Source organism: Toxotes jaculatrix, chromosome 20 (assembly GCF_017976425.1).
Source record: "Toxotes jaculatrix isolate fToxJac2 chromosome 20, fToxJac2.pri, whole genome shotgun sequence".
NCBI lineage: Eukaryota > Metazoa > Chordata > Actinopteri > Toxotidae > Toxotes > Toxotes jaculatrix.
Window position 1 is genome coordinate 14,308,667 of NC_054413.1, and position 22,533 is coordinate 14,331,199.

Sequence of the window (22,533 nt, forward strand, 5' to 3'; positions counted from 1 at the left end):
CACTATGCATGCTGGTTAGATTTATGTCCGTGTTTTTCCCAACTTGCTATGATGTGATGCAAATGTAGCCAGTTGCTCTCTCCAAAGCCCCAGGAATAGTGTTCAGTTGTGATGGTGCAGTCAGCCCAAGACCCAATCCCAATGTCTCCCCCAAGGCCTATGCCCTGAACCCTTAAAGAAATAATTTACATCAACTGGTAATTGATTAAGTGCAAGAGGCTACAAGGGCTCCAGATGGTATAAAAAGGAATGGGATTGCATTACATCATGTTTTTTAAAAGTGTGGGTTTAGTACTTTTTATTTCACATTTTCTACTTTTTTTATGACCAACTTCAAGAGTTGGGCCTAAGGACCTAAGACAAGGGCTACACAGGCACTTCTTGCATTAATGTATAATAACGTATAAAATTGTTTTCCTTTTAGGGCTTTTTTGGTCCAGCTTTAAAATCTTAAAGTTTTTTAAGCTGCACTAACATTATAATCACCCAGAAACATTCACATAATCTAACAAACAATATGACATCATGTTCCATCAGTGCAACCGATCATAGCATGAGAAATGCTTATTTATCGATCAGTGTCTTATGTCTACAAAGCTTTGCAGTTTTGCAAAGCTTGTTTTGTTTTGATTATTAACTTGACTGATAATGTGACAGTGCTGTGTATTTCATTCTGTGCTGAGCATAAATCCACAATGTGTAAAATTTGAATGTAAGGACAGAGATCACAGTCTCTGTTCTTCGGCCTTAACCATCAAAAACTGCAGTAAACCTCATGGAAGTTAATTGCCAGTGGTTCTCATGATACCTTGATGTGGACCAACAAACCAACATTTTGTAGCTGAACTAAAACAATAAAGCCACAGTGACTGGACATGTAAGGAATAAGCATTTCTTTGTTGCATTGATGCATTTCTGCTTATTCAGTTAATCAGTCTGTTAAAAGAAGTAAGTGCTCTGGCTTTGACAATAATCAATATGAAACATTAAAATACAATCTGGGAAATTGTTTCACTTTAGCCTTTATTTAGTTCATCTAAATAAAGGCTTTAACAGAGAGAATACAATGTCAATATATGAAAACACTACACATGTACAGGTAGTGTTAAAGAGAACCTTGTGATTTGTACACATCTCTACGTCCTACCAGCTTGTCACAGCTGTCACATGACTAGCAGTGACAAGTGCAATCAATGAGTCATGTACTTTGAGTTCTGATCAGCAGATATCCTGTTTTTCTTGCCTGTTCTGCTACAGGAAGTCATACTGTTAACCGCTGAAAAGTTTGTTTCACTTTTAAACAGAGTGAAAACAAATAAGACTCGTGTTCTATCAGGCTGAAGAGTTATGGACAGACTACAGTTTTTGCTGTTGGTGTTCTGCTTTGGAAACTACTGGCATCTGCTCCAAACTCTTGATCAAGGTACTGTACAGTCTTCTCATGACACAGGAGACATGGTTAACCTGATCTGTTATTAAATAAGTTTGTGAACCTGTAGATTGACATCATCAAACAAACGAGAAGTCAAGTTCCTCATAGATTACCTAAATGATTGTCTGTATTTTAGCCCCAATAACTGATTGCTATACGAACTGCCAGGTTCTGTTCTGTTTGTCCTTGTTTCCCTACATGTCAGAATATTTCCATACATTAGAAATATTTTTATCATTTTAATATTTTTAACCAAGATGGCATGCTTAAAATGGAACCTGTAAGAGAGGAAGTGACAGAAGACCGTTTTGATTCCCCACAGCTGCTCTGCGTTTTGTGGTGCTCGCTGACTGGGGTGGTGTTCCTCTCCCTCCGTACTACACTCCTCATGAGGAGGCTGTCGCTGCAGAGGTGGACAAGCTGGTCCGGAATGAAGGAGTGGACTTTGTCCTCAGCCTCGGAGATCACTTCTACTTCAGTGGTGTCAAGAATGTAGAAGACTCCCGCTTCAAGGTCAGCTCACAAAGCAAACACACAGGGAATGAGTCACATGTATTTGATTGATGAAACTCATAGAGTATTAGTTCATAGCTTGTTCTTTTATCTCATGCACATTTGTCCACAGCTGTTAACACATCATGTAATCTGTTGGGGATAATTTTCTCAACTTGGAGCAGCAAACTTTGTATGTGAGGCATTTCTTTCTCTGTTAGCAGTGTTTTATGTCCTTCAGGGTTCAGCCTAAATGTCTTCACAGATCCACTTTGCTTTCATAGTAACCACTGTTTTGACAGTTCTATGGTCTCTGGTTGGTAGTGGTGGACAGAGGTCTCACCCCTGGTTAGGAATTACTGGAGAGATTGTCCCTTGACATGTGGCGCTGAATGCACTTCTGTTCATGCCCAATCAGCTCGACATCTTGGTCAAGGTGATAAGCCCTTGGTAGCAGATGACTACACGAAGGCCAATGTCCATTTTTCTCAGATAGTGCTGACTTGCAATCACCTGAAACAGAAATACCACTGAAGGTGTTAACTGCAAACTTTCTGAATAATCACTCAAAGAGTTGAACTGCATGTGTAAGAAGAGCTATATAACTAATTTCTTTCTACCTTAGGCCAAAAACTCAGTCACCCCTCATGTTTCCAGAATCCTGGAAAGACTCATCAAACCATCTGGATGAAAATTAACTAATTAAATAAATAAAATAAAATCTGCATAATAGAAAATATTTTTCAGTCATTTCCCAGGATGCAACTCTTTCTGAATCCTAGTAGCCACCCACTACCAACTTTGTTCAAATTAGAGCTGCAACTTGGGTAATAAGTTAAAAAGCAGTTGTAATATTTTTGTTGCAGTGTTATATTCATTCTTTTCAGATCTGGTTGGATGTGTCCCACTCACCACAGACTTTTGTTAAAGTGCTTCAACAAGAATTTATAGCATGTAATCTTTTAACATAGGATATATATATTTTATCTAAAGAAATTGGCAAGCAAATCTAAGGTAAACAGAGGATTTTAGAGGTTAAGGCTGGACTTTTAGGTTTGTAGTTGACATTGGGTGTGTTATTTTATTTACTTTTTAAAACCTCAGAAATCTGATCAGAGTAAGAAAAGTTACACGTCTGTTGTGGTGTCTTGGCGACTACCAATCCCTTCCATGCTGAGAGTGCAGCATGATTACCGAACTCTTGATCAAAGTCAAAACAAGTCAAAGCAAATATCATTTTGCCAGTTACAGTGAATTATACATTTACAGTGAATAACAAATAGTCTCCCATCTGCAGCACACATTTGAAAGCGTCTTCTCTCAGCCCTCGCTGCTGAATATCCCATGGTACCTGATCGGTGGAAACCACGACCACAGAGGCAACATCTCAGCTCAGATGGCTTACTCTGACATATCCCACCGATGGTAAATAAAAACAATACAAACATAATCTGAACAAAGACACTTCCAGGCAGGAAATGAAAAGTGTAAACCCTCTCTTCAGTTTTTAGTCTAAGTATTCTTTTATAAGTCTTTGATTGTTAGTCCACATTAAGATAATTTTCTCACATTTTCTTTTAAAACATCCTCTAACATAACACCCACCCTATGATACATAAATGAATCGAATTTTTGAGTGCCTGCTGCCTATGTTTTTTATTATTTTACCATTAGGTCTGTTTTGTTTCTTTAGGAATTACCCAGGTCTCTATTATGACCTCCAATTTAATGTCCCACACACAAATGTGTCAGTGAGTATTCTGATGATTGATACAGTGGTGTTATGTGGAAACACCTACGACCAAATCCAGCCTTCAGGACCAGAGAACCCCAGAGCAGCAGATCGTCAGTGGAACTGGATCAGTTCTAAACTGGCCAGCAGCAGGTAAGCTACCGTAAATAAGACACAGATAAGTCAGACAGCATTTAGACAGTCACACATATTTTGTAATGCTGGCTCTATACTTAAATACACATTTATTTTACACAGTCCTCCAGATTTAAGGGGCAAAAGTAACTGGATAAATGCACATAAACTTATGTTAATATATTTATCATTTATTGAAATTTTGTGCCACAACTGTGTGACAGATGAATGTTAAAACCTAACATGTAATACTCTACTTAACAGCATTCTTTCAAAAGATATTTCCTCATTTGATGTGTTGATAATGATGGTGTAGATTAAGATCACTATACACTATAATTTCCTGTTTCGTGAAATCATTTAAAAAAAAAAAACAGCTAAACTGTGCCTGCTCACCTCTCCTTAGCAGAATATGTAAGGAAGGCAGTCCCAGGCAAAGTTCAGGGTATAACTATGTAATGAGCTGCGACCTTATTAAATGAGATGCAGAATAAATGTACATTGCAATGGCAAATTCAATGAATAATGCAGGATACATATAAGAAATATATTATAGTTCATCTGTAAATTTAGACTGTCTCATCTGATATGTGTGTGTGTGTGTAGGTGTGTGTGTTTAAATGCTAATTAGCTATGCTTGCGTTGCCAGTTCCTCTGGATTAGACTGACTGCTTGTATAACTTGTTCCAGGTCAGACTATGTTGTAGTGGCTGGTCATTATCCTGTGTGGTCCATTGGCCATCATGGACCAACATCCTGCCTGGTTAACAGATTAAGGCCCCTACTGAAGAAATACAAAGTCACTGTGTACCTGTGTGGCCATGATCACAATCTGCAGGTATGTACTGCTTGCTCAGTCACAGAAATTATATAATGTACAAAGAATTACGTATGTCTGTCCAACAATTAATTGGTACAATCATCTGTCCATCTGTCCATTATTCACATTACTTGAGATGTCACCAGTTGCATTTTCTTCAAGGAAAAGGTACATCTCATAACACGGAATTTTAAAATGCATCAAGTATGCATGCCAGTAAGTGCTACAAAGAATGTTTGGAATGTGCTGTTTGATTCAAAGCTAATTTGCATCATTCTTGGGCACCAAGATCGGCATGTGACCACATTAGTCCCAACATTTTCGGAAATCCAGAAATTAGAGTCTAGCCAAGTTCTCAGACGAATATGTATGGTTTCCTGTTGTATTTTCAAAAACACACAGGTAGATGCCAGTGAAGCTGTATGATGCCTTGTATAATCCACATTCTCATAGCCATCACTGTTAACTCTGATGTGTTTCTGAACAGCAGAAATGGCAAAGCAGGGCCTTCTAGTTGTAACAAAAGTAATTCATTCATTTCTACATGTCTGATACGGCTTCTCTACTTATTTTCCACCATAACAACCTGAGTAGAGGTGTGTCCTCAGGTCGCAACAGGGCCTGGTGAAAGGTTCCCAGACAGCCCCTGTCATTGTAACAGCCAAATGAGGTTAAGACCAGGATTCAGTTCAGTCTTTGGAGGGAATTTCTGAACATGTATGAACAGTTGGCTTTTAACAAGCATAACATCGAATTCAAGAGGAACAAAATCCTGCTGTAGTTCCAGGCTGATGATGAAGAGAGTTTTGCATTTACTCCTCCATATCCATGAAGTTGGACTGAAGACTGAAGGCTTTTTACACTGTTAAGAAGCAGTTCATGAAGCCTGCTTTTCCTTTTCCAATGGGTTTGTCTCTATTTAATTTCAAGTTTGTCTCTAGTTTGTATTTCCTTAAGTCTTAAGTAGTCAACAAGTGTCCAGCTTGAAGGACCATGAAGTAGATTTTTCACCTCTAAATGCATGCTGGCATAAGAATAGCTTATTCATTAATTCACAACAATTAGATGGGCTTGGACTTATGGACTCATCTCCTATGTACATTACAGCTGAGACTGACATAGTACAACATAGATGCCTTTGATGTTGTCTGTCTCTTTCAACAGTTTATCAGAGAGGATGATGGGAGCTCATATGTAGTCAGCGGGAGTGGGATGCAAAGCGACCCTGCCACCAATCACAGGGACAATGTTAATCTGTCCTGGCAGCTCTTCTCCAGCCCTGTCAGTCACACAGAAGGAGGCCTGGCTTACTTCCATGTCACTGAGCATCAGATGACAGTCAGTTTCATGCAGACTGATGGGAAATGTGTTTATCAGGCAAAGCTGCCAACACGCACACACTATAGAGATTTTCTCTAAGACCTCCAGGACCAGTGCTTCTCAAGCAGCACAAGAAGCAATGGCACTAAAGGTCACAGTTAGAAACAGTGTCATATTGTTTGTACATGTGCTGAATAGTGCTTACTTTTGCATATGAATATGATATTTACACATATTGTGTCTCCTCTCTTATAAACCTATGTATATATTGTTATGTGTTCTACCTAATGCTGTTTTCAAAATTTTACATACTGTCGTTATGAATATGGTTCAGTGGCTCTGTGAAGCCCAGCAACAATAGTTTAAAACAGAAGTTAAGGATCTCTGAACTTTTTGAGTGACAGCATGTTACTATTTGAGTTAGTTAATTTAAAAATTAAAACAATATACATATGTAATATATTTATCCACACTACTCAGTACTATATGTATTGCAAGGGTGTGTCAGGCAGTTCCTCAAAATCAAAATATTTTACATCAAAATATGTTAATATTTTACACCTTTTTATTAAGATAAATTCTCGTATGGCTGCTTGTGTTGGGGCAGCATCTACCATCTGAGAACTTTAGCTTCTTCTGAAAAACAAGAGACCTTTATAGATGATTTCTTTGTAGTACTTGGAGAAACAAGTATTGATTTTTGATCTGTACCAAAATTCAGTTATTGCATCATCAGTGGTATTGACAACTTTCCTACAATACCCAACCAACAACCAAGACTACATATAGGCTATACTTGCCATTATTACTTGCCAATATATTTTAGCATGTAGCATGCACTGCATGATATGTAATACATGATTCATCATGTAATTTATACACTGTTGCCCATAAAGTTGGAATAAAGTATTTTTTACCAGTTCTCATTAAATGATTGTGACAATGTGATTTATTCTTGATATTGATCTTCTCAAAACTTTATTGATTTATCTCTTCCAATGTGATTACTGATGTGTATACATAGGAATAAAAAGGAATAAAAAAAGGAATGTGTCTGAAAGCAAAATTATTCCAACTTTATGGGCAACAGTGTAGTTTGTAGGAAATCATGGTTTCTGAAAAGGGCAAGAACCCTAGACTGAAAGAGAAGCAAATGTTCCCAACTGAAATAGAGAAAGTTCCATCACTCAAATAAGATGTAAACCAGTCTAGATCAATCTATCCAGTTTTCTAGTATATCAAATATGCTATGATGGCACGGTAGTGCAGTGGTTCTCTGTGGGTACTCTGGCTTCCCCCCACGGTCCAAACACATGCATAAGGTAACTGGTGACTCTAAATTGTCCATAGGCATGAGTGTGAGCTTGAATGGTTGTTAAGTTCATATGGCATAATGAAACTTGTTTCAGATTTTTTTATTTATTTATTTTTAGTTTGGTTTACCCTAGGTTATACATATCTGTAAAATGTCAAGAATAACACAACAAAGCCCAAAACTTATTTCCATTATCGTCCTTAAACCACTATACAAATCTAAAAAACTATACAAATCTAAAAAAGTTTTTTAGTAGTGGTCTTAGCAACATCATAACACCATCAGTTCCATAGAATAAATACAATGTGTATCACAATAAAATCAATAATAAAAACCAACAATTGTGACATAATAGTGTCACACTGGTGCATGAGCATTGGGTCACAAAGGTTTGGAGGATCCAGGATGAACCAGGTTACAAAAATCTCTTCATCATGTGACTTGATCATTAACTTTATCTGAACACCACAGCTAATCTGTTAACATTTTGGTTTCACATCAAAGGATAAGACTGTTGGTATTCCCTATTCTTCTTCTTCTTGGCAACAAATCCCATGAAAACAATAAACCCAACAATGAAGTGATCATACTTACAAGTGAGTTTGTGAATGCAAAACAGAACAACACCAGACTGATCTTTTAATTATTTCAGTGAAGGCAGTGCTACAGTAAGTTATATGTTGATGGTTTCTTGTTATACTATTGTCTGTGCTGGCACTAGAACCATTTACATGTCCTTTCATGACTTTTCTCACAATGCAAGCTATAGAACTACCTGGATGATCTATGAGCCTAAAAATGCAAATCTAATTAATAATGAATTCAAAATGTTTACATATACTGCATTTGTAACAAAACAACAAAGCCATTATAAACTACATTATGAAAATGCATTTTCAATTGAACAAATTAACAGGAAGTTAATGAAGTCCAAATTTTAAACAAATAAAAAAAGTAGTTTTCTTTAAAATTAATTTGAGTTCTTCTTTTTTTTTTGGGGGGGGGGGGGGGGGGGGTGTACAAACTGGTCGTGTTCTTTAAAATGTTTATTACTCCTTTAATATTTCATCAAGTAATAAAATGATCTGCAACAATCTGAAGTATAAAACATCATCATATACAAATATGTTAATTTCAATTAAACAATAAATTAAGCATCAGATACAAAAATAATATATACAAGATCTCGATTTCCCATAAAGTGTTCCATTCTCCCAAAAATCCCCAGCATGACAGTCATTTCAAGTTAGAAAGGACACTACAAAACAAAATAAATAAAATCAGTTGGTAGTGTTTATCTATAGTCATCGAATACCACTCACCTAACACAGAGGACAAGGAATAGAATATTACAGCTTCAGCAGAATGACTAATGTGTACAGCAGGAGTGTTTGAACAATGTTTTCCTAAGGTCTCTTTTTTTGCAGCATGAAATGGTAAAGAAAGAATAAAATATGTTGAACATATTCAGGTTTAGTTTCACAGAAACTAAAGCAAGGACTGATTCCAGTGTTTGACAGTGGAATTTTGAACAACTGTAGATTTGCCCCCCTGCTCTCCCTACTGGCCTCAGTCCAGTTCCAATGTACCGCATATTCCCACATTGTGTGAGTGTATGTGCTGAAGCACACACTCTATATAGCCCGAAGTGGCTTTTCTTCTTTTTCACTTTTCGTAGTTTTCTTCCTGCATTTGCAGCAGATCACCGTGACGGCAATGATTATGCCGATCAGTAGTAGGATGAGAAATATGGCAGCAGCAATCACACCCACTGAATACACTGTGAAAGACAAAACAACACATTAGAATACAGAACTTTACTTTACATTAAAAGATTCAGTTGATCCCTGTGGGAAGAAATTGTGATTTTTGCATAACAGGATGTAGCATAGTTAAAGTAAAAACAGACACAGACTCGAGAGTGAAATACACACAGTCTAAATTGTCCATATAGACCTACTTATTACATCCCAAAATTAAAATGTTTTACACAGGATGTACTCCATTCTGAAGATTTTGCAATACTTTCCTTCTGACCACAGTAGGGCTAAATATATTAACTATGTCTTCAGGGTGCTGCTAAAGTATAAGTCATTAGAACATCCAAGTAAAAGGCTGGTGTCATTCTATATTTTTCTTATTGTGAAAAAAATCCAATGAAAGTACCAAAACCAGCAAGTGCTAGTCTATCTTATCTCTCAACATCTCTATCCTATCATCCCTACCCCATCTGTTGCTCTCAACTCCAATCCTACTGGTACCTAGTGAAGATGTGAATATTTCACAAATGATCATATTACCATGATGAAATCTGGGTGACTATTTAGACGTTTAACACTGACAGTACACTCAGCAGATAGAAAATACTGTCTTTCTCATATCATACTAAATGCATTCAGGATTCTCTCTCTCTCTCTCTCTCTCTCTCTCTCTCTCTCTCTCTCTCTCTCACACACACACACACACACACACACACACACACACACACACACACACACACACACACCCCACTTAGAGGGAATGTTACTGAGTTACATTTCTTAAAATACAAACAAAGAGACATGAGTCATAGCTTCATCTAAACGTTCCACAATCCTCTGACAGATGTGTGGACCTCCAGTCCCTGTCTGACACTGTATTTCTGTGTGAAAAGGTAACCGTAGGCTTAACATGTATGTGCCTATCATGTCTGTGTGTCTTTTCTTCTACTGAATTTATGATAACCACCCAGAAGGCATTTCAAGTACCTGTATGCCCCTCAAAAATATGTAATTGCTTATTTCTTCCTCAAGAGGGTGCTGTTAGATTTCTAAACAGCCATTGCAGTTAAACATGGAGTGGTAAAGTGAAGCAGATGTTGCACTATGGCATTGCATGATATCCTTAAAATTTTTATGCTATGCTATGCTTTAGCAAAAGCCAAAGAAATAAGTGGATTTAAAAGAATGCAAAAGGTGTGCATGGGCTTCTTCATTAGGAAGACTGCTGTTTATTAGCCAGCACAGGATTTTTACATTAAATGGAATAGCAGACAACAGTGTGGTATTAAAGGTGACAGAGTGAACAGAAGAAAGAAACAGCAACAACAAAAAAGCCAAGAGCTCAGAAGCAGGGGTACAGAGTTACTAAACACTGCACTATATGTAGCTTATTTCCAAATGATTAAATATGTTTGTCCTATTACAAATAGCTCATTGCTAGCACATAGCACTAAGCCAACTTCAAAGTATTAGCTCTGACAAAGATAGAGAAAAAAACAGACTAGCCAAGCATTTTATTTATACAGAGAAGGTACGTCAAGCTTAACTGCTGTTTTTCAGCAACACCCTGCTTCACACCCACACAGACGCACAACAATACACCGTGTCCTGTTGCCTCTGGCTTTAACTGCATCTTTGCTTTGCCAGGAATAAGACAGGGTGCCCCAATAAACACAAAAAATCCAACACTATCAACTTGTTGTTTTGCACAAAATGACATTCTTGGCATGCACAAAGCAATGGAGCCAGAAGGATTTAACTGCCTGCTTGGTTTCGTGCAAATACTTAACAACAGAGGTTTCTTTAGTCCGCACAAAAAAATCAGCAAAAAGTAAATGCTACTAAAACTATGGAATGTCTTGCCACTGAACTACATAGTGAACAGCTGGTGGTTCTGGAACCATATGAATGTAACTAAATCACATCCCTGCCCACATTTTTAATGTTTGCAGCCTCTCTAAGAATCAGGACAACTCACCTTCAAAGATGGACTCGTTGTAGTCTTTGGAGCACTGGGTCTGGCTCAACTCTCCCAGCTGCTTGTCAGTGCTGCGGCTGGGGATGTAGGCCTGGACGTTGAAGCAATAGCTCTCCCCTCGGTCCAGGTCAGGCAGCTCTATCGTACTGGTTTTAGAGTCGTACACTTTCTGTAAACAAGACAAAAAGGAAAATGTGAAGTTTGTAATGTCTTATTCATGTGTGTTTGAGGCTGATAACATGACTGCTGTTACTGCTATAACTCACCTTGCCGGTGCTCTTATTTTTCCGATAGGTGACTTTATAATACAGCTGATCAGAGAAGATGTCCCTTATGTTCAGCTGCTGGCCATTTTTAAAGAGGGCGGTGAGCGGGTCAGTCACATACAGAGTGATTTTCTTTCTGTCTTCACTCACCTCCAGCTTGAAATCAGGTCTTCCTATCTCAGCTGTGGAGGAGGGACAGGGGGATCAGAAGCTGTTTACTGACAGACAGAGAGGTAATCTGCACATGCACAGTACTGTATCTCTGAATATAATGTACTGCCCAGAAATCCATGGAAATGACCTTTGATTATATTTGAGGCCAAAAAGCTAAATAGCTTCTCTACACCTTTGACTAAGTTAACATATACTTTTCTCAGTTTTGTCTATTATTTTATTGTATTATATATTGAAGTCCATGATAATGTGACATTGAGGAATATGACACAAACAAACCAATAGTTAGTTGATTAACTGAACTGTAAATTACTTGATCGACAGAAAAATCTGGCAGTAATCTCTAGTTTAAGCTTCTCAAATGTGGAAATTTGCTACTTTTCTTCGTCTGAACATTGTAGTAAATTGATTGGGCTACAGGAAATTGTGGTGAGCATGTTTTTATATATATATATATATATATATATATATATTATTAGACTAAACAATTGACCAGTAACTGAGAAAATAACCAGCAGATTAATTTGATTATGAACTTAATTATTAGTAGCAACCCCTAATCTAAATCGCTTTATTTGAAGGATAAACTGAAAATGACTGCAACTGAAATAGTGTGTCATTACACAGGAAAGATGTGAATACATTACAGTACTACAACGGAGCTGGATTTATAGTTCCACAGTTGACACCCACCCTGAGTCCAGCCCACTGTTGTGAGGTGCTTACTCATGGTGGGAAATGTTGGGTTTTTCTCTACAATATTGTAAGGTCTTGACCTTACTCTTTGAAGTGCCTTTACATTTTTTTTATGATTTGGCACTTTATAAATAACACTGAATTGAATATCACCAGACAGTTGAAGCATAGGTGTTGTTTCCCTCTGCCTCATTATTGAATAGAAGAATACTGTTGTACAGATGTGGTATTTACGTTCCACAGAAGTATTTCTTCAGTAGAAAGTGAAAAATACAGACATTGTATTCCATGGATGTCAACTGTCCAGATTAACAATGGCACTATTTCTGGAAAGAAATGATTTCTAGTTGTCACTTTATATTTATATAGCAGAAGAACTTACTGTCTTTGTAGGGGCAGAATCGTGATGAGCTGGTGTAGGGGAACTCAATAAGGTCAGAGGTGGCCCCCATCGGTGGTTCAGAGAGGACGTCGGCTGTGTAGTAGGCATTCAGGTCCGTCAGAGAGCCGGACAGATCACACACTGTTGCTGATGACCGGATACAGTGAGGATTTCTCTGTTTGTCTCCACCAGCCCTGCAATAATGTGACAATTTACACACCCCTATTACACACTGACATGACAAATGGGTGGAAACAGTTTTAGACACCAGACAAGTATTAAATTAAGTCTTAACAAGAGCAGGATACACTTTTACAAAAAAAAAGTATAGGTTAGAATATATTCTGGAGCAGCGACAGAGTTGTTTGTGTTTGTAAACTATAATTAACTAAATAAATAACTATAAACTACAGGTAATGTACTTGCCTCTTCCGTTGTTGAATCAATAAGCTCCAAGTGCCTTTATGTTATTTTTCTGGCGAAAGATGTCTGGCCTGAACTCAACATTCCAGTAAAAGCTTTTACTGGATCAGTTATGTACTCTTATCACTGCCATTAATCATTCCTTAAAGGTTACACGGCGAGCAAGTCAGAGAGGCATGTGCTTCAGTCAACACACTAACAACCTGAATGCGTCTTTAAATTAATTAATGAACTGCATGAAAAAGATGGGAATTATTATTAGATGCCATTTCTTGAAAGGGCTATATGAGGGTTTGGATCCAGGTACTTACACAGAGAACTCCACGGTATAGGAGTACTCAGCTGATGGTTTAGGTTCCCAGGTCAAAACGGTTTTGAAGTTGTTGGATTGCCAAGTGACGTTTCGTGCTCGTGGATAGGAGCCTGTAAAATGAAAAAAATTGTGTAAAATACTAATCTAACACCTTCCAAATAGGGTATTGAAGCTCAAATAATGAAAATCAAATGTTAAGATGATACACCAATGAAGACCCCAGTCATTATGGCAGAAACAATGCACCTAATGTGTTTTAGATTTACACATGCATCAACTTATATAAGCAATTCTAAAAGCTGAGCTGTAGGCAATTTGTTACGTGGTGCCTTACTCAATCACAAAAGAAGATTGTCTGAAAAATGTTTATACCCTTAACACTACACTTTCTCTGTAATAAAACCTTAATAAGGTTGCGGCCCTTCACAAAATGACTACATAGTATTATTTAAACGTATTAGAGGGAAAGTATCCTTGCACACATGATGTGCTGCAGAACAAGAAATAAAAAAAACCTGTGTTCAGACACAGCGCCTCATGAGATGAGATGATCTTAATGAAGTGATGAGTGAAACACAATGATCTTATCAGTGTTAATAAAAGATCCTTGGTCATATATTTGTACAGACTGACTGTTCTGTCACAACCGCAAAAAGGTCTGCCACCTAGAGAACATACAATAGAAAAGCTGTTTTGATATCAGCAGTCTGAGGCTAAACCTAGTTTCCAGGATTTCTCTGCTCAGAGGATTAAAAACGAAGTCCGGCTCAAATTTTCCTGAGTCACTGTTTTTTGTTGTTTTTGTTTTCTGTTGGCAAAAAAGTGGACAAAAAGAGCACAATCAGGGCACATTCTGGTGCAAGTTATGTAATCATTCTCAAAGGTCGTCATGTGAGACAAAGAAGAAAATGGACAATGGAAGTTAAGACAATTTTAAGACAGATTTGGTGGCCTAGACAGTCCCATAGCAAATAGAAACAAAAAAGCAAAAGTGGTGGCAAAATTGTGATTGTAAAGTCCTCTGAAAGGAAACTGTCAAAGCCAGAGAGTGACGTGATGCCCTGCTCTAATCTACAGAATGACCATTGTAGATCTGTTCATGTTCATGTATTCATGTGAATACAACTTTACATTTGCTATAAATCCACGGTATCTTATTCACAATAATACAAAAACAATACTACTCCATACCCTGATTTTAAAGTACCTTCCTCGACTTTATGCACACTTAAAATATTCTGTTCAAGTAATGCAGAGTAATTAACATATTTTTTATTCATATACTTCTCTTACCATGACACTACTTTAGCTGAAATTATGACACATTGATATCATCTGAGAAAAAAAAACTTTCTGAAAAACGGAAAATAAATTGCGTAGACAATAATGAAAGGGACAAGCGTGCGAGCTGCCTGGACTCACCTGAAACGGAGTGTGTGGAGAGAAAGAAGGCAACAAAAAGTGCTGCTGGTAGTGTTACTGTCACCATCTCGTGTTAAGTTCCTGTAATTGAGTCGAAATAAAGAGTGTCTCTCAGATACAACAGACACAGCTCTCCCTTTCTCTGTTCAGTCCTTGATAGCAGTAATGTTAACGAATCACCGCGTATACGCCGTCTCGCTTCAGTCTGACTACAAACGCCTGGCTTTAGCGATATAACTGTGCGGGGCTTGGCCAAATAAGGAGCGTCCGGTTGTGGCGTCACCAGACTGGGACAGCCTCAGTGTTGTACATGCAACTACAGTGCGTGCCTGTGTTGCTGAGGTCGTTTAGCTGAGCTATTCATGACAATCATTATTAGATGTTATTAGATTTCATATATCCAGCAGGAACTTGTAGAATAACACAAAATACAGCAATACACCAACAACACCTTCGGCCATAGCTGTGAAATCACTCCTCCATTTTATTAATGCAACTATGAGCAAAAATAGTGCTGAACTGATCTAAAACTCTACTGAAGTAGTTCAAAATGAACTGAGCTGAATTTACCATCCATGTTTTACAAAGCTCAACCTCTCTCTTCACCCTACAGTTACTGCTGTAGGAGGATTTAAGGCACACTGTTTCTCGACCTAAAGTTGGAATGTACACAACATTTTTGTTTTACCTGTTTTGTTTTGTTTTTTCTTTTTTATGTCTTGCCATGCTGACTCAACTGGGAGAGAGTATGCCAATCCTTGAGCTGGAAATGCACCAGTCATTGTCCAATTCACTTACACTGTCTATGGAAAATATGAATGTGACTGTTGTGGTAGTGAAGTGAAGTTGAGACAAAGGTTTATAACCCAAGGTTATGTGTCTGTGTACCAATACCTGACCTTCCTATGTTGCAACATTTAAGAACCTGGCATAGTGGAAAAACTGCCCCAGGCCATAAGGGAATTCACTCCAGTCAACTGTACAACCCTCACAAACGAGACAAAAGGAAGAGGCACAACCTATGCACCGAGTGATGTGAAAAGAAGCATCATATGTCTAAAATGCAAAACACATTCTTGCAAGGCACATGCAAAAACCTTATATGCATGACCAAAAACATACATAACCATCATATAATGATTACTTAAATGACAGATTGTGAACCCTGAACCTTGTTTATTTTTTAGTGACACTTATTGTTACTGTTGCTGTTTAACATTCAGAATTTAATTTTGTAACTGAGTTAAGTTTTAATATGTAAATAGTTTGTCCTTATGCCCTTTCTTGAAAGGGAACACCACACATTCTATTTTGTACCACTGTTTGAGGGGTTATATAAATATAAATTTGAGGGGTTTCAAAATAACTGTCCTATATGTTTCCTCAGGTATATAACTTAATGAAAATAACCAATAAATGTTGGTTATTTTAATATTACAAAAATGAGTCATATATTTTCACCTCAATGAGACATACAAAAGTGTAAGTTCTAAAGAGAAGAGCAAAACCTTTTAGATAATTATTCGAAATAAACTTAATAAAAAGACTTAACACAACATCAGTTACAATCGGTTGGTCAGTTCTGAATGGGAATACAAATAATGGCACCATGAACCCAACATGACACAACCCAAGGTAGTAGTCGGTGGTGTAGTCATTGTTTAAAGAATGGATGACATGCTTTCCAGTGGTATGCTGACCACACAACCGTTTACTACTGCATGACAGAACAGTCTCTCTGACCCCCAGAAGCCTGGTTGAGTCTGATTTCAGTGACAGCATAATTATGGCTCTGACAGATGCTGCAGCTCAGCGCATGAGTCAGGACATCCACTCATGAAAATGCTCCAGTGGATGAACTGGAAGTCTATTTATAGACACAGGTCTTTTAGATTATACTCAGTTTCCAGATTTACAGAAACACCACTGAAAATTAGTTTATACTGTGGTATGGTGTATTCATAGAAAGATTTAACTGCATTTACACATGAAGTTCCAACATGTGTGAAAATGGAAACTTTTAGTTCAGTCTGTTTTTGCCATTGCCAAAGCTGTTGTCTCAAGGCAGTGAAGCCTTTTCAAATCTGACTGCACTTACAACTGCATTACCAAGGTTATATAAATTGTAGTCTCTGGAAGTCTCTGCAAGTTATTTTTTACATGAAACATGATTAAATTAACTGAAACCAACAGCAACTTGAAAAGTAAGAAAAACATCCAACACTATAAAAGGCTTTGTAAAATGGTTAGGAATTATTTATACAAAGTAAAGGATAAAGTACATGATTTGCGGTAAATGTCAAGCAATATTGGTTGTTTAATGTGGTGCAGTCCCTTGATGTGGGATTTGTTCTTCTTCGTTTGGAGTTGGCTGGGAATATGTTATCTGTCTGGCACCAAGCCAGAGCTTGTCCTGCACCCATTATCCTTCCTCCTACCCCCCCAGCAATGAGGGGCCCAGCTGTATCAAGGTCCACTGTGGCTTTGCATACTAAGGAACCCTCTGAGGGGAAGGACTGAATACAAATGCACAAGTTCACCAATTCTTGACAGTGGACAAAGCCTGCAGTACACACACTGACAAATTCTACTGACAAGATAAGCAAGAACAGCTCAGAGAATGCTCTGTGTTGATAGATGACTAGATTAAAGTACTGGAAAAATGCTTCATGTTCTCAAGGCACTGGGAATGTCTGGAAATTTTATTTACCTCTCACAATACGTTCATACATAGAGTAGATAGAATTTCAATAACGTGACCCACAACTAGCATAGGCTGCATTCACCTGGCTCTGTGCTCCATAGCATTATGCAGAAATAAACAATAGCGTGAGATCATTGTGCCTTTCTCTCTATTGTATCAGACCATGCTACAGTCACAGTTAATAGACTCTGCCTGCTGGATTCCTGCCTTAATTACATTCCAAGGCCCATTCCTGCAACAAAGGATAGGAGCAGCAATGCAGCATGTCTGCATGACAACACTGTTCATGGTATTGATCCAGGCATCAGTGGCCTGTAACTAGCATGAAGTGGGCACCAGTTCAGACAGCTGGAATCTGTGTTAGTTATGGTTAGACAACCACTTGAGCTGTATTTGCTTTTATTTCCATGAATAGCACAGGCTCATCAGCAGTCCATTTCAGCTGCAGTCCATTACATCATGCAGTGCTTCAAAATTTGTCCAGGTTTTGAAATATCTGCCTTGGAGATTTCTTCCTGCCTACAATGGAGGTATTTCTCATACTATTGATACTAAAATTCAACAGCAGCCCTGTGAAAATTGCTAACAATTAGGTGGATGGATTATGCAGAATAACAAGGACACTGTTTTAGTAAATTAATTGTTGTTATTATTATTGTTTTATTTTAATTTCTGAATCTGAATTATGCCTTGGAATGTTTCACCCAATAGTCACTGGAGGTAAATATCCCCTCACCACAACAAACCCAGCCAGCACATTTTCTTCTCTCAGTTTATCAAATGGGCAACACTGAGCATGCTCAGTGAAGACCTGAGCCACTATTCAGAAATCAAAAATACAGCAGAGCTATTTCCAAAATCAACTACACCATATTCTTTTTACAGGGATACTGTGGTAACTGAGGCCAGAGTTTGTAAGATGACAACATGAATTTATTATGTTCCAATCATGATGAAATTGCCTTTGCACCTAGTAAGTGGAAGTGAAGTGGGAAGAGAGAGAGGGTGAGAAAAAGAGCAACACAAGAAATGCAAAACAATACTGACTAGAATTACTTTAAGGGTTTGGTATTTACAGGAATTCACACCCCCCTGGAACTCACGGACAAGGAAGTTGGGATCTCTTTTTGTCCCCATTCCCAAATGATCACTCTGCGTATTTATTTATTTAGCTTTTTATTTGCTTATTATTATAAGATCTCTGTCACTCCATTGTGTTTAATGAAGACCTGATTATCACCAGATTGTTGCTATTGTTTCTGGGATTACAATGGCTATGTGATCTGGTCTGCCCAGCACTGCAGGGAGGTATCAAAGGTTTAACTATGATCTTGGCTGAGAGCATTCCATGTGCAGGATGCTTTCATCAAGTCTGTCAATCACTGCAAAAAAAAAGAAAGAAAGAAAGAAAAAAGAACCATTCCCATTGATTCTGTTTTTTAGGAGCTGGACATTTATCAGTTCAATATAACTGAGGATGTTTAATTTTGATATCTTAAGAGTAAATATGCATATGCAAATGCATTGTAACTAAAATTATGAAACAAGTGGTCACAGTAATAAATAAATAAATAAATAAATAAATAAATAAGAAAATGAAATAAATTTTGCATATTACTGTAAAAAGAATGTGGTCCTTTGAATGGAGAGTAGAGATCCAGGCTTTCCTCATATCTTTTTCCTTCATTACTCAGACTGGAGCCAATTATCAAGATTAATGCATCCCTCTAGCATGTTTGTCAGAAAGCAATATGTCTCATTACTCACTGACAAAATATTGTTACTATTGTTATTGTTGCTTATTGTTATTGTTACTAATAAAATGTCAAGACCCTTAACTGATAATGAAGGTAACTCTATAGAGTAGTGGGAGAGAAGTGGGAACCAGATTTTTTTAAACAGGGAACCATCTTCACTTCTCATGTTTGTTTTAAGGTCAAAGGAAATGTCTCGGGGCGCTTTGGGGGGGGGGGGGGGGGGGGGGGAGTATGGTGTCTTTAAGACAAAGGCCTATGAAACTGGGCGTTATCGAGCACTTCCTGTTTTGCCAGACTGTTAGTTGTGGTATATTTACAAAGGGCCGGGATCCTCTACCCGACATGGACATCTTAGCTTTGCCTTCAAATGAATTTGTGAGTCACTGCAGTGGTTTTGACTTTTGGAGTTGAGCAACAAATTGGATGAGTTTGATACTTGTAGCAAGTACTAACATGTATAACCTGTATAAATGAGAGATGTCATTTAGTTTCAGGGCATACTGGGAAACAACAAAATGTGGGAAATCGCAAGTACCGCTTCTCTCAGTGAACTCCAAGGGAAACATGACATATAAATCAAAGCTATGTCTACAAAAAGTATGCCCAAAATACAGTGTATTACAACTCAAGAAAATACAAAAAGTGTGTGGTGTGATGCTTGTGTTCAACCACTCACAAACATCCAGGGCAGCAAATCCCACTCTGATAGTTCCCGAGGGATGTGTTGGTTTAGTTAAATGGTAAATGGACTTTTCCAGTCTTATCAACTACCCAAAGCAATGTTACACTACAAGTCACATTCTTCCATGCCTACACACATACAGGGCTTTTTTTCTATAAAGCCACTTCTATATACACTTTTACAAACTGATGGGCACATCAGGAGCAATGTGGGCTTGAGTATCTTGCCCAAGGACACATGGCACAGACTGGAGGAGCAGGGGATTGAACCATCAAAGTGATGTCTGATTATCGGACAACCTGTTCTGCCTCCTCAGCCACAGCAACGTAGTTGGGATCAGCTTCCATTTAGGAGACAGGACCTATGGCTCAAGGTCTAAAACAAGCTTCCTAAAGATACAAGGTGCATGGTGGACAGGGTTTCTGCCAACAAAATAGAGATAAAGTTTCTAGTTTTTTAATCAAATAAAACCTGTAAAAAGGGTTTATAACATACAGCTTTAAGATGGTTCAGCTATTTCTCTGCATTGATTGATGTTTGTCCACAAGGTGATTGTGTTTTGTTCTATATTAAAAAAAAAAAAAACATTGAACAAGTACTAAATGGACAGTCATAAGATCAATCTGTTGTTTAGATGGGGATTGTCTAAAATGGAAGGAGACAGTGTGTGAGCTCAGGGCTGCCAAGAGTCAATCAGCAGCAACAGTGCAGTGTCTACAGTTAGCCTTCCTATCAGCAGAGATAAGAACTAAGTACTGGGTTTACATTCCTGTGACAGGAGACCGCTTGGACACAAATAAAGCAACTACTCATACAGTACAGGCAAACTTATTATAGTCAGCTTAAGAGACCACCATTTCCGTACAGGTTTAATGAAACATGGGGAATGTGGATGTTATCAGAGTAATTAGACAACTTCACAGTAACTGTTGTGCTGCTATTTCTGGGGGGGTGTACAGGTTGATCAGGTTGCTGAGAGTTTAATGCACCGCAACTCAAGACACCAGCTGAAAATGGACAAATTTAAGCAAATGAAGAAAACCTCTTCATCACTTTGAGAACACATACAGAAACATCAACTCAGTATCCTAGGAATTACATTCATATTGGACATGATATCCAGTGCCAGTGTTCAGTGCTAGTGCAGGTAGTAGTGTTTCTGGTAGTAGTCTTTATGGAACAAGGTTGAATGTAAGATCTGGTGTAAGGGGTGGGTGGGCTTGCAGTACATCCAACCTTCATGCTAAAGACAATGCTCTAGCTAACCATGCTAGATTGCAGACCAAAAATTATATACAGCCTATATATAAAATAACATGAAAAAAAAACATGATTACCACCTTTTCCTAACTAACAAAATGTTTTAGTTGCCTAACTTTAACTGTATCTTAACAATCATTTACTTCGCATATAATAACATGACACAGCTGTGTGGCCATTCGTTGATGCTACCTCAACCACAAGTGGAATATATGTGTGTAAGCCAGAAACTTGGCACCATGAGGCCATCTCCCAAACAAAGCATATTTGATATTTGACAGGGCATGTCAGCTGTGAAAGTGAATTGGGGTGAATGATGTAAACCCAGCAAGCCAACTGATTCGCAGTTATAAAAGAAAAACATGTTTGCAAGGTAGCTAGTTGAATATTTATTGATGTACTGTATAATGTATATATGTGGTGCAGGATCCTTCTTATGGAGCCCAACATAGCATTGGTAGGCAGAGGACGAGCAGTGGCCCTGGGATTTTACTATGTTTGCTGGCAGATGGATAGTTGCAGTTGTAGCTACAGTCATGTGTGAGTTTAGTTTTAGCTCAGGGGGTAGGCCAGAGATTATGTAGCTTTGAGGAGATCCAGGATCTTGTCATGGTTGCAAACGTCAGTGTTGATGGCTGAGTGGTGGGCATGGCATGTTGGATGTCAGGCAAAACAATTTTCATGACCTGGAATGAATGTAGCTCACAAAAATAATTATCTAGAATGCATAACAGGATTAAACATCATTTCTAATGTAGCTTTATTATAGTAAAACATGAAATTCTAGGCTTGTGGAGGGGCCTACAGCTCTTTCTGCTGGTAACTGCACACCTAACTCTGAGAAAATACTTTTAACGGTGAAGATGCTGTATGCTGGTAGAAATAAGGGACAGTCAACAACTAAAAAATAGTTTAATAGATGCAAGAAAAATGTACATGTATTGCAGAGAATCAAGTGTAAGGCATGATGGCTGGAGGCTGAAAAGGCATCAAAACTCTAAGAACCACCACTGCAACAAAATGTCAAGTTAACAGAAAAGTGAAATTTTGAATTTAAGACTGAAGAGGTCCCATTGTGAGAGGTGCAGTGACATGATTTTAAAGTTATCTGTCTGTTCTCTATAGCCTCTAACCCACAGGGAGTGGCTATAGACAGCAATGCTAAAAACAAAACCCAGCCTTGTTCCTGTGAAGCTGGAAGTGCTGAGGTGTTAGATTCCCTCTGCAGATAATGACTGAATGAAGAGCAGTCACTGTAGTTTAATACCAGAGAGGCCCCGACAAGAGGAACTGTGTAGGAGGCCTTGTCCACAGTCAGTCATCTCCCACACTGGAATCAATTTGTAGGAGGGGAAGTTTTGAGATATGGTAGCCCTGTTTTCAGTTAGCGTTGCTACACATTTTCCATTTATATTTTTGATAAACGGATAGACTGTCGCTAACCGGCTTAGTGATGAAGTAACGCTACTG

General features: G+C 38.1%; 2 protein-coding genes across 2 annotated transcripts; one reads left to right on the top strand and one right to left on the bottom strand.

The window, feature by feature from the left end:
- Positions 1-1,238: 1,238 nt before the first annotated feature.
- acp5b (acid phosphatase 5b, tartrate resistant) lies at positions 1,239-8,216 on the top strand. Its single transcript, XM_041065350.1, has 6 exons — positions 1,239-1,423; positions 1,755-1,945; positions 3,222-3,349; positions 3,618-3,809; positions 4,482-4,629; positions 5,776-8,216. Exons 1-6 carry the CDS (start codon positions 1,348-1,350, stop codon positions 6,028-6,030), a joined length of 990 nt encoding a protein of 329 aa, XP_040921284.1. The 5' UTR covers positions 1,239-1,347; the 3' UTR covers positions 6,031-8,216.
- Positions 8,217-8,289: 73 nt separating this feature from the next.
- Positions 8,290-14,870, bottom strand: f3a (coagulation factor IIIa). The gene is made up of 6 exons (XM_041065351.1): positions 14,661-14,870; positions 13,237-13,348; positions 12,503-12,696; positions 11,251-11,432; positions 10,985-11,153; positions 8,290-9,026 (listed from the first exon to the last, which is right to left on the bottom strand). Exons 1-6 carry the CDS (start codon positions 14,725-14,727, stop codon positions 8,881-8,883), a joined length of 870 nt encoding a protein of 289 aa, XP_040921285.1. The 5' UTR covers positions 14,728-14,870; the 3' UTR covers positions 8,290-8,880.
- Between the last annotated feature and the right edge of the window lie 7,663 nt (positions 14,871-22,533).